General features: G+C 37.7%; 1 protein-coding gene and 1 non-coding gene across 2 annotated transcripts in view; one reads left to right on the plus strand and one right to left on the minus strand.

Annotated features, from left to right (window-relative positions):
• Positions 1 to 13,449, plus strand: part of MAST2 (microtubule associated serine/threonine kinase 2) — a 209,609-nt gene that overhangs the window by 144,689 nt on the left and 51,471 nt on the right. Inside the window, exon 5 of the mRNA XM_007450376.1 lies at positions 4,746 to 4,837. Coding sequence (XP_007450438.1) covers positions 4,746 to 4,837 — 92 coding nt within the window. The remainder of the gene's footprint in view (positions 1 to 4,745; positions 4,838 to 13,449) is intronic.
• On the minus strand, positions 11,253 to 11,324 carry TRNAE-UUC (transfer RNA glutamic acid (anticodon UUC)). Its single transcript has one exon. It is a non-coding gene; the product is annotated as a tRNA-Glu (tRNA).

Here is a 13,449-nt window from a genome sequence, read left to right on the forward strand (position 1 = left end):
GCTTGTTGGCCATTGTAAGAACATTGACTTTTACTCTCAGTGAGACAGGGAGAATTTTAAGCGTAAGAGTGACTTTGATATTATTTATATTGAAAAAATTTTATAGCTTTATTGAAGTATGATTGAAATATAATAGACTGTACATGTTTAAAATGTACAATTTGATGGGTCTTGACACATGTATGCACCTCTGAAACCATTAGTACAGTCAAGACAATAAACATATCTACAGCTCTCCCAAATTTCCTTATGCCTTGTTATAATACCTCCCCTGTGGTCAGGAACCACTAATCTTTTGTCTATCACTCTAGATTAGTTAGTGTTTTCTTGAATTTATATAAATGGAATTGTTCAGTATCTACTCTTTTATGTCTAGCTTCTTGGTTTTAGCATAATTATTTTGAGATTCATTTATTGTGTGAATCAACAGTTCATTCCTTTTTATTGATGAGTAGTAGTCCATTGTATGGATATATTGTGATTTGTTTATCCTTCATCTATTAGTAGACATTTGAGGTGATTTCTAGTTTTTTGGCTGTCACAAGTAATAAACAGCATATAGTTGTCTTTGTCTTAATTAAATATGTATTTAGAACATTTACATTTTATGTGATTATTAGTGTAATTGGGTTAAAATCTGTTCTCTTGCTATCTGTTTTCTGTGTCGGCCAACTGTACTTGTTCTTACTTCTTTTTCTGCCTTCTTTTAGACTGAGTATTTTTTATGAGACCATTTTTTCCCCTTTTTTTGTTTGTTTTTCTTTTGTAGTAGTTGCATTAGTGTTTATAATATAAAATTTTAACTTTTAGTTTATCTTCAAGTCGTATTATACCGCTTCATACTTAATGTAAGAGCCTCACAATAGTATACGTCCATTCTTCCCTTCCAGCCTTGCTGCCGTGGCTGACCTACATTTTATATCTACATACGTTGTAAACCCCACAGTAAATTATTATATTTCCTTTAAAATTCAAGAAGAGATTTTTTTTTTTGGCTGCACCTCGCAACTTGCAGGATCTTAGTTTCCTGACCAGGAATTGAACCCGTGCCCCTTGCAGTGGAAGCGCAGAGTCTTAACCACTGGACCGCCAGGGAAGTCCCAAGAAGAGATTTTAAAAATAAAAACAAGTGATTTATATTTACCCACACATTTACCATTTTTGGTGCTTTTCTTTATGTGGATCCAGATTTCCATCTAGTATCATGTTCCTTCTGCCTGGAGGACTTGCCTGAGCATCTGGATGAATGGTGGTGCCATGTAATGAAATAGATAGGGAGGAGTCAGCAGGTTTTAGAGGGAAATTCACTAACTCTGTTGTTAAATTTGAGATGCCTTTTAGACATCCAGTTAAAGATGTCAAGTAGGTATTTGGATATGAGTCTCACACTCAGAGGTAAGAGCACAGAGTTAGCAAGTGCTAACTAAAAAGCTGGGTATCATCAACATCATAGATTTAAAGTTATAATACAGGAAAAAATCATTTAGGGAGTGAGTGCAGGGAAAGAAGAAAAGATATTCCACATTTGAGCCCCAGAGTACTAAATGGTTTAGAGGTCAGGAAGAGAAGGAACTAGCAAAGGGGAATGAAAAGTGAGCCGCTAGTGAGCTAGGAGGAAGACCAGGAAAGCCTCATGTCCTAGAAGCTAAATAAAGAAGTATCTCAAGAAAAGTTACACAGATGTTAGGTTGAACAAAAGCAGTCAAACACACAAAAAAATACATAGTGTATAATTCTACTTATAGGAAATCCAGCAAAACAAAATTTATTTATGGTGATAGAAGAAAGTAGTTGGGGGATTGACCGGAAGGGGCACATGGGGACTTTCTGGGGTAATAGAATTATTCTGACTTTTGTTTTGGATGTGTTATATGAATGTATACAGTTGTTCAAGGTTCATTGAACAGAACACTTAATTGAATAATCGAATATAAATTATATCCCAATTTGATTTTTAGAAGCGGGAGTTATAACTGTCGAATGATGTTGAGAGGTTACATAAGACAAGGACTGAGAATTGCCTGTTGTCAGTGGTGACCTTGGTAACAGGCAAGAAAGATGAGGATGATTGTATAGTCTAGAGTGGGTTAAAGAGAGAATAGGAAATGAGGGTATGAAGATGACAAATACAGAATCCCTGCATGGGATTTTTCCCAAACAGGGGAGCAAAGAAACAGGCAAGTTGGGAGAGGTCTGTGAAAGTTTTTTTCTTATTTTCTTGAGATATGGGAAATGACAGCATATTTTTATGATGATGAGAGTGATCCAGTAGGAAGTAGAAATTCATGGCATAGAAGGAGGACAGTGCAGGTACAGACTTCTTGAATGGGGAGTTGGGGGAGTTGACTTTGATAGGATCATGGTCTTTCCTTCTGCTGTTACAGATGGGAAAGTACAGTATATGGACACAGATTTAGGATAATAGATTTTTAATAGCTACTTTTATATTTTTTGGCTGTGTTGGGTCTTTGCTGTGCACAGGCTTTCTCTAGTTGAGGCGAGCGGGGGCTACTCTTCATTGCAGTGTGCGGGCTTCTCATTGCAGTGGCTTCTCTTGTTGTGGAGCACGGGCTCTAGGCGCGCGAACTTCAGTAGTTGTGGCTTGTGGGCTCTAGAGCACAGGCTCAGTAGTTGTAACGCACCGGCTTAGTTGCTCCACGGCATGTGGGATGTTCTTGGGCCAGGAATCAAACCTGTGTCCCCTGCGCTGGCAGGCAGATTCTTAACCATTGCGCCACCAGGGAAGTCCCAGGCTAATGGATTTTTGTAGCAGAAATATGTAGTACTTCTTTTTGTGTTGATTGTTTTTACCCCTAGTTGAATAAAAAGCAAAGTCAGCAGATGAGGGTAAGATTTGGGGAAGGAGTGCTGCTAGAGTTTTGGGGAGAATTTCTGAATTAGTTGTCTTGGAGAGAGAGCACATTGCCTAGGTAGATGTAGTATGGACCCACTTGATATTTATCATCATAAACATAAACACCAGCCAGCATGATTTTGGATTTTTCTTCATTCACCTTTAGCTGCCCGAGTACAGTTGCAAAATAGATGGAAAGTTGCCTTTAAAAGGATTGGGGGGGCTTCCCTGGTGACACAGTGGTTGAGAGTCCTCCTGCCGATGCAGGGGACACGGGTTCGTGCCCTGGTCCGGGAGGATCCCACAAGCCGCGGAGTAGCTGGGCCCGTGGGCCGTGGCTGCTGGGCCTGCGTGTCCGGAGCCTTTGCTCAGCAGCGGGAGAAGCCACAACAGTGAGAGGCCTGCGTACCGCAAAGAAAAAAAAAAAAAAAAAAGGATTGGGATTTCACCAGGACTGTGGTGTCCTGGGGGATAGCAAAGTTTCAGTTACAGCTAGAATTTAAACTGAATGTTGAGAAAAGAAGTTAAGGATATAGAGTTTGCTGATGACAGACTGAGCTCAGGGAGGCAGAGGGTAAGCTTTTTTTAAAGATCGAGGAGTAGAGACTGTCAAATTAGAGATGGAAGTCTTGGGCATTTGATGGTAATGGGGGTAAGGAGGGGGTGTGAGACATGATTAGTCCTCATGGTATCTTAGGGAAAGTTGCTTATCATTTCTAATCATAATCTCTTGAGATTGATCGCAGTCCTTCCAGTGGTTCCTTATCACATTCCCAGTGGTTCTTTGCAGTAGTCTACCAGCCCTACAGAGTCTGACTGTGGCCTATACCCATAGTTTCTATAACCTACTTCTTTTCCTGTCATTCTCCCTTCCTGCCACCTACTTGACTTCTTTGCTATTTCTTGAACATTCTCTCTCTCTTTCTTCATAGCACTTTTCACTCCAGTTTGAGCACAGATAATTCCTCTTGTTCCCTACTACTTCCCTAGCACCTAGAACGGTGCTTGGTGCATAGTAGGTGTTCAGTAAACATTTGTTTGGATGAATATAAATGACAGGCTTCTTTAATGCCTTTAAAAGATGGGCTGGGGACTTCCCTGTTGGTCCAGTGGCTAAGAATGCACTCCCAATTCAGGGGGCCCAGGTTCAATCCGTGGTCAGGGAACTAGATCCCGCATGCTGCAACTAAGACCTGATGCAGCCAAATAAATAAATATTCTTAAAAAAGAAAGATGGGCTGACTTTCAGATAAATTTATGCACACTTTTCAATAGCAGGTACAGCATGAAATGGCCTTTCATCATGATTTGGCTTTCTCCAGCCTCAAGAAAAAGCCTCAGCCATTAACATGTAAAGGAAAGCCAACTTTGTAGAAGGAACACAAGCCTGTTCTGAAGTTTATAGTGAAATGAGAATATTACTTAATCCATTGATTAAGCAGTTTTTAAAAGATAAGTTTTATAGATTAAGTTAATAGTTTCATTTTTATGGCAAGAACATTAATTTTTATGAGATATGAGAATATTTATGGCTCATGTTTTTTGTTTTCTGAATCAAATTTGCAGTGGTCATTCTTCATTAGATATCATTTAAAACACGGTTGTTACGTTTAAGGAGCTCCTTGGGTATTTGCTTAGGAACTTACACTTTGGAAAAGTGCAGTGGCAATACAAGATAAAAGTCAAGACAGTGACAAAAGTTATTCCAAGATGGAACACAGTGAATTATGAAATCTCACTGTGCAAGCAGTAATTGCTGAGCCAGTTCAGTTTAAAGTATTATACTGCTCAGCTCATGGAATGATATCACTCTTTTTCCTTGATAGCCATTCAAGTTCTCTGGGCCCATGATGCAATCCTGTTATAACTGACATTTATGTTTTCATTGCAGTTGTCGGACAAGTAACCGCAAGAGTTTGATTGTGACCTCTAGCACATCACCTACACTACCACGGCCACACTCACCACTCCATGGCCACACAGGTGAGTGCTTGAAGATTAAGAAAGGTGGAATAAAAGAGTGGTCACAGATGCCCAATTTCTTTCCTACTTCTCACTGTGAGGTTCAGCATACTACGTTGTCACTTCACATGGCTGACTGAAGCATACAGAGCTCATGGGCATGCTTTCCGTGGGAGAATGTGTTCAGTCTGTTTTTGACTCTTAGTTATTTCTTGCCTTGACCTGTCAACTGTCCTTTTGGTCTTGTACATATCCTGGGTCTACCGCCTCTGTTCTGGTGTGTTGAGAGTATATTATGGCTCCAGTCATCTGGGGCCATGTGATGAGGGCTCCATTAACATTTTGTCCTATCATGCCCAAGAATTAGGGCTCACAGAGACGGTTTTCTGCCTTATGGGACTCCTAACAACTTTCCCTCTGTTATAACAGGCGTCAGCAAAAGTGAGAGGACTGTTGGTTTCATGTTGACATTTGCTTCAATTCCAATATGTGAAACCAGTGATCTCATGCATTCAGACTTTGCTCCATCTGAATTATGAGCTCTTCCAGGCAGTGTAAGGACTGATTTACTTGCCTCTGACTAAGGAATATATAAAAATTATGAGGCAGAAGACCTCATTTGGGTTAGTCATGTATTTTGGTCTAGACGTGTATTCTTAAATCCCAGGGGAGCCAGACCAGGGAACTCAGCTTTGTTGAAGGAGTTGTTGCTCTGCAACACTGTTCACTGCTGTTCTGTTTACAGTGGAAGTTCCAGACCTGGAGATAATGGAAATAGAGCAGGCTTGGACCCATAGGAAGCCATTGCTGCCCTTGGCTTTTAAAGCAAAGCTCTCGTTGTACTTAGCTACTTTCCCTCAGAATTGACTGGGTTAGGTATTAGCTCAGATAGTGAATTCTAGTCATGAACTTTGTAAAAAGTTCTCTGAGATCTCTTCTCTCTGAGATGCTATTTAGATTCCTGACAGAGTTTAGGACTAAAGCTTCCGTACTCAAGGGGCTTTGATTGAGAACATCTTCTGGCTTTTTCAGCCTGCCTGGGTCTGTGGACTCTAGCCTTGTGTTAATACGTATAACATGCTTAGTACTCCATAAATGTTAGCTATCATCATCATCATCTCTCCTTAAATTAATGCAGAAAATCTAGGCAGTCCTCAGATACAGGGAGGAAGAATTGATTTAAAAGCCCAATTCATGGCTGTAGACTCTATACTTAACCAGATGTTGAGAAAGGCAGCGTTAATTGTTCCATACAGATCAAACTTCATATCAGATTAATTCTAAAATCTTATACATCCTGATATTTGGGTCCACAGGGTATTCTAAGACTCTTTATTTTCACTTTAAAGTCTGGAATATGTTGAATAATATGGGGCCTGTTGATTTATTCCATACAGTTCAGTTCAATATTAAATGTTTACTATATGTAATTAGATTATAACTACAGTAAGGTCAATTCAGTAGGCATTTACTTAGCCATTCTGGAAATGGAACCTTCCTAGTTTATTGTTTTTTTCTTTTAATTAATAAACTGTTTTTTAGAGCAGTTTTAGATTCACTGCAAAATTGAGAAGAGAGTACAGAGTTCCCATATACCTGTCCCCACACATGTACAACCTCCCCACTATCAGTATCCAGCACCAGAGTGGCACATTTGTTACAACTGATGAACCTACGTTGACACATCATTATTACCCAGAACCCATAGTTTACATTAGGATTCACTCTTGGTGTACATTATATGGGTTTTGACAAATGTGTTATGACATGTATCTATCATTGTAGTATCATACAGAGTAGTTTTACTGCCCTAAAAATCCCCTATGTCCTATTCATCAGTCCCTCCCCCAACCCCTGACATCCACTAGTCTTTTCACTGTCTCCATAGTTTTGCCTTTTCCAAAATGTCATATAGTTAGAATCATACAGTACGTAGCCTTTTCAGATTGGCTTATTTCACTTAATAATATACATTTAACTTTCCTCCATGTCTTATCATGGCTTGATAGCTCATTTCTTTTTAGTGCTGAATAATATTCCATTGTCTGGATATACCAGTTTACTTACTCACTGACCTACTGAAGCACATCTTGGTGACTTCCAAGTTTTGGCAGTTATGAATAAAGCTACTATAAACATCTGTGTGCAAGTTTTTATGTGGACATAAATTTTCAATTCATTTGATTAAATACCAAGGAGGGTGATTACTGGATTGTATGGTTAAGGGTAGTTTTATAAGAAACTGCCAAATTGTCTTCCAAAATGTCTGAACTATTTTGGCATTCCCACCAGCAACAAATGAGAGTTTCTGTTGCTCCACATACTTTCCAACTTTTGGTGGTGTCAGTGTTTTATAATTTGGCCATTCTAACAGTTTTGCAGTGGTATCTTATTGTTGCCATTTGCATATCCCTAGTGACATATGGTATTGAACATCTTTCTATATGCTTACTTCCCATCTGTATATCTTCATGATGAAGTGTACAGATCTTTTGCTTGTTTTTTAATCAGGTTGTTTGTTTTCTTATTGTTGAGTTTTAAGTGGTTTTTTTGTGTATTTTTGGATAACAGTCCTTTATCAGATGTCTCTTGCAAGTATTTCCCCTAGCCTGTGGCTTGTTTTCTCATTCTCTTTTGCAGAGCAGAAGTTTTTCATTTTAATGTAGACCAACTTATCAATTATTTCTTTCATGGATTGTGCATCTGAAATGTCATTGTCCTGCCAAAGGTCATCAAGGTTTAGTCCTATGTTATATTCTAGGAGTTTTATAGTTTTGTGTTTCATGATTAGGTCTGTGGTCCATTTTGAGATAATTTTTATGAAGGTCTGTGTCTATTCTTTTTTTTCATGTGGCTATACAGTCGTTGTAGCACTATTTGTTGGAAGGATTGTCTTTTTTCTATTGTATTACTTTTGCTCCTTTGTCAAACATCAGTTAAGTATATTTAACTGATGTGGGTCTGTTTCTGGCTCTCTGTTCTGTTTCTGTTCTGTTCCATTAATCTATTTGTTCTTTCTCTAATACCACACAGTTTTGATTACTGTAGCTTTATAGTAAGTCTTGAGTTGGGTAATAACAGTCTTACAACTCTGTTTTCTTCTTCAGTATTGAGTTGGCTATTCTGGATCTTTTGCCTCTGCATATGAACTTTAGAATCAGTTTGTCCATCCACAGAATAATTTGTTGAGATTTTGATTTGGGATTGCATCGAATCTATAGATCGAATGGGAAGAACTGACATCTTGACAGTATTGAGTCTTCCTATCCATGAATATGGAATCTCTCTCCATTTATGTAGTTCTTCTTTGATATCTTTCATCAGAGTTTTGAAGTTTTCCTCATGTAGATCTTGTATATGTATAATTTGTTAGATTTATACCTAAGTATTTCATTTTTAGGGTGCTAATGTGATTGGTAATGTTTTTAATTTCAAATTCCACTTGTTCATTGATGGTATAAAGTGTTGACTTCTGTACATTAACCTTGAATCCTGCAACTTTGATATAATCACTTAAGAGTTTCAGAGGATTTTTGTTGATTTTTTTTTTTTTTTCAGATTTTCTACATAGGCCATCATGTCATCTGCAAACAAAGACAGTTTATACCTCCTTCCTCCCCAATCTGTATACCTTTTAATTTCTTTTCTTATCTTGTTGCATTAGCTGGAACTTCCAGTATGATGTTGGAAAACAATGGTAATGGAAAACATTCCATTTTCCTGATTTTGGCAGGAAAGCTTGAAGTTTCTCACCATTAAATATGATGTTAGCTCTAGTTTTTTTGTAGATGTTCTTTATCAGATTGAGGAACTTCCCTTCTATTCCTGATTTATTGAAAGTTTTTTTTTTCTTTAATGTGTTTTGGATTTTGTCAAATGCTTTTTCTGCATCTGTTGATATGATCATTTGATTTTGCTTCTTTAGCTGTTGATATGATAGATTACATTAATTGGTTTTCAAATGTTGAACCAGCCTTGCATACCTGGGATTAAATCCTACTTAGTTATGGTGTATAATTCCTTTTATGCATTGTTGGATTGGATTTGCTAATATTTTGTTAAGGATTTTGTATCCATGTTCATGAGAGATACTGGTCTGTAGTTTTCTTATAATGTCTTTGCCTGGTTTTGGTGTTAGGATAATGGCCTCATAGAATAAGTTAGGAAGGATTCCCTCCACTTCTGTCTTCTGGAAGAGATTCTGGATAGTTGGTATAATTTCTTTTTGAATATTTGGTAGAATTCACAAGAGAACCTGTCTGGGCCTGGTGCTTTCTGTTTTGGAAGATTATTCATTATTGATTAAATTTCTTTCATAGATATAAGCCTATTCAGATTGTTTCTATTTATGTGAGATTTGGCAGATTTTGTCTTAAAATAATTGATGTATTTAACCTGGGTATCAAATTTGTGGGCATAGAGTTGTTCATAATATTCCTTTATTATCCTTTTAATGCCCATGGAATCTGTAGTGATACAGCATCTGTTCTGATGGTAGTGACGTGTGTCTTCTCTCTTTTTTTCCCTTAGTTAGCCTGGCTAGAGGCATGTCCATTTTGTTGATCTTTTCAAAGAACCAGCTTTTGGTTTTGTTGATTTTCTCTTTTGATTTCCTGTTTTCAATTTTATTGATTTCTGCTCTACTATTGGTTATTTCTTTTCATCTGCTTATGTTAGATTTAATTTGCTCTTTTTCTGGTTTCTTAAGGTGAAGGCTTAGATGATTAATCTTAGATCTTCCTTAATTTCTTAATATTCAATTTTTAAAGGTTACACTCCATTTACAGTTACTATAAAATATTGTCTATATTCCCATGTTGTACAATACATCCTTGTAGCTTATCTTTTTTTTTTTTTTTGGCTATGCAGTATCTTAGTTCCCCAACCAGGGATCGAACCTGTGCTCCCCGCAGCAGAAGCATAGAGTCTTAACCACTGGACTGCCAAGGAAGTCCCCCTTGTAGCATGTCTTACACCCAGCAGTTTATATCTCCCACTCCCACTCCCCCACCCCTATATTGCCCATTCCACAAATTTTGATAAGTTGCATTTGCATTTGCATTTAGTTAAAAATATTTTAAAATTTCTGTTGAGATTTCTTCTTTGACCCATATGTTATTTTGAACTGTGTTGTTTAATCTCCAAGTATTTTGGGGTTTTCCCAGTTGTCTTTCTGTTACTGATTACTAGTTCAATTCCATTGTGATCTGAAAGCAGGCGTATGAATTCTTTTCTCTTAAATTTGTTAAGGTGTGTCTTATGGCCCAGAATGTGGTCTGTATTGTTGAAAGTTCCATGAGATTGGGAAGAATGTGTATTCCACTGTTATTGGATGAAGTAGTCTATAGATGTCAATTATATTTAGTTGATTGATGATGCCATAGACTTCAACTCTCTCCTTACTGATTTTCTACCTGCTGTATTTTTCAGTTTGGGATAGAGGAATGTTGAAGTCTCCAACTACAGTTGTGGATTCATCTATTTCTCCTTGCAGCTCTAACAGTTTTTTGCCTAATGTATTTTGAAGCTCTGTTGTTAGGCACATACACATTAAGGATTATTATGATGTCTTGGAATACTGACCCCTCTATCATTATATGATGCCCCTCTTTATCTCAATAACTTTTATTCCTCTGAAGTCTGCTGTCTGAAATTAATGTACCTACCTCCACATTCTTTTGATTAGTGTTAGGATGATATCTCTTTTTTTATCCACATGCTTTTAATTTACATGTGTCTTTATATTTTAAATGACTTCCTTGTAAACTACACTTAGTTGGGTCTTGTTTTTGCTTTTGTTTTAAATCTATGTGACAATCTATCTTTTAATTTAGACCATAGATATTTAAGGTGATTATTGATATAGTTAGATTAGTATCTACCATATTTGCTACTGTTTTCCATTGGTTGCCTGTGGTCTTTGTTCCTATTGTTCCTATTTTTGTCTTCTACTCTTTTGTGGTCTTAATGGAGAATTTTAGATGATTCCATACTGTCTCCTTGTTAGCATATCAGCTGTATTGTCCTTTCCTTTGTGTGTTTGTTTTAGAGTTTGCAATATACATTTGCAACTGATCCAAATCCACTTTAAAAAACATTATACTGCTTCACAGGTGGTGTAAATTCCTTATAATAACAAAATAATCCTAATTCCTCCCCCCAATCCTTTATATCACTGAAGGCATTCATTTCACTTATCCATAAGCATATAAATACATAAGAATACATAATTGAATACATTTTTGCTATTATTATTTTGAACAAACTGTTATCTGTTAAATCAATGAAGAATATAAAAGATCAAATTTTTAATTTTACCTTCACTTACTCCTTCTCTAATGCTATTCCTTTATACAGATCCAAGTTTCTGACTTATATCATTTTACTTCTCTTAGAACTTTTTTTTGGCCATGCCCTGCAGCTTGCAGGATCTTAGTTCCCTGACCAGGGATTGAACCCAGGCCTCGGCAATGAAAGTGCCAAGTCCTAACCACTGGACCCTCAGGGAATTCCCTTAGAACTTTCAACATTCCTTGTAAGGCAGGTCTACTGGCAACAAATTCCCTCAATTTTTGATTGTCTGAGAAAGTCTTAGTTTCTCCTTCACTTTTGAAGGATAGTACTGCAGGGCACAGAATTTTAGGTTGGTAGAGTTTTTTTTCCTATCAACTCTCTTGTTTGCATGGTGTCTGAGAAGAAGGATATAATTCTTATCTTTTGCTCCTCTATAGGTAAGATGTTTTTACCCTCTGGTTTCTTTCAAGATTTTTTCATTATCTTTGATTTTTCCAAAGTTTGAATATGATGTGCCTAGGTGTAGTTTTTTTGGCATTTAATCCTGCTTTGTGTTCTCTGAGTTTCCTGGATCTGTGGTTCGGTGTCTGACATTAATTTGGGGAAATTCTCAGTCATTATTGTTTCAAATATTTCTTCTGTTTCTTCTCTGGTATTTCCATTACACAAGTCTTACACCTTTTGTAGTTGTCCCACAGTTCTTGGATATTCTGTTCTATTAATTTCAGTCTTTTTTTTTTTCTCTTTGCTTTTTAGTATTGGAAGTTTCTAGTATCATATCCTCAGGGTCAGAGATTCTTTTCTCAACTGTGTCAGTTCCACTAATGAGCCTTTCAAAGGCATTCTTAATTCTGTTACAGTGTTTTTGACATCTAGCATTTCTGATTCTTTCTTAGAATTTCCATCTCTCTGATTATATTAGACATCTGTCCTTCTTGTTGTCTACTTTTTCCATTAAAGCCCTTAGCATAAGGACTTCCCTGGTGGCATAGTGGTTAAGAATCCGCCTGCCAATGCAAGGAACATGAGTTTGATCCCTTGTCTGGAAAGATCCCACATGCTGTAGAGCAACTAAGCCCATGTACCACAGCTACTGAGCTTGAGCTCTAGAGCCCACGAGCCACAACACTTGAGCCCGCGTGCCACAGCTACTGAAGCCCGCACACCTAGAGCCCGTGCTTCACAACAAGAGAAGCCACCGCAATGAGAAGTAGCACATGCACTGCAACAAAGAGTAGCCCCCACTCACCGCAACGAAGAGCGGCCCGCACTCGCCACAACTAGAGAAAGCCTGCACATAGCAATGAAGACCCAATGCAGCCAAAAACAAATAAATTTATTTATTTATTTATTTATTTTTAAAAAGCCCTTAGCATATTAATCATAGTTTTAAAAAAATTCTTGTTCTGATAATTCCCACATTCCTATCATATCTGACTCTGGTTCTGATGCTTGTTCAGTCTCTTCAGACTGTGTTTTTTGCCTTTTAGAGTGCCTTGTAATTTTTGGTTGAAAAGCAAACCTGATGTAAAAGGAATTAAAGGAATCACTATAAATAGGCCTTTAGTAATGTAATAGTAAGGTGTCAGGAGAGGGGAAGTGTTCTGTAGTCCTCAGTCTTTTGGTGAGCGTGTGCCCTTGAACTGTGAACTTCACCAGTGCTTCTTAGTTCTCTCCCAACCTTAGATAGGATATGGCTGGAGTTAGGTATTTCCCCTCTCCCAGGTAGGTTAGGCTCTGATCAAACCTCAGAAGGCTAAGCTCTGGTAAAAATAGTTTCTCCTGTGAACCAACCTTGGTAAGAAGAACAGAATGCTCTGGCCTATTTTGAAATGGTTCCTTTACCCCTTCCCCTGCTGGAAGCTTGAGGGGATTTTTCTCAGATCTTCACTGTGAGAACCTGGTAGGACTCTTGTAGGTAAAACTCAAAGTAGTGTGGGGACCCCTCTGTGACTGCATCCCCTGGGAGTTTTTAACTCTCAAATTTATGCACGCTGAGCCTCTAGCAACTCAGCAATTACAGTTCAGGTTTTCCTACCTTGGCACTGGTTCCCAGAGAGGAACCAACAGGGGTTGTGCTGTGTTAAGTTGTGATACTCTGTATCTGCCTGTCTCTCTCTCTCATTTTAGGGGCAGTGGTTTGCCCTGGGACTTCACTTCTCTGACAGAAGAGAAGAGTTGTTTGTTTGATTTGTTCAGCTTTTTACTTGTTAGAATGAAGCAGCAACCTCTAAACCCCTAACGTGCCAGACCATACACGGGAAGTTAGTTCATTTATTTTTATTGCCTATAGAGTATTCCATTATATAACCGTACAAAAATTACATATTAATTTTTTT

This window comes from Lipotes vexillifer, unplaced genomic scaffold, assembly GCF_000442215.2.
Source record: "Lipotes vexillifer unplaced genomic scaffold, Lipotes_vexillifer_v1.1 scaffold961, whole genome shotgun sequence".
Taxonomy (NCBI): domain Eukaryota; kingdom Metazoa; phylum Chordata; class Mammalia; order Artiodactyla; family Lipotidae; genus Lipotes; species Lipotes vexillifer.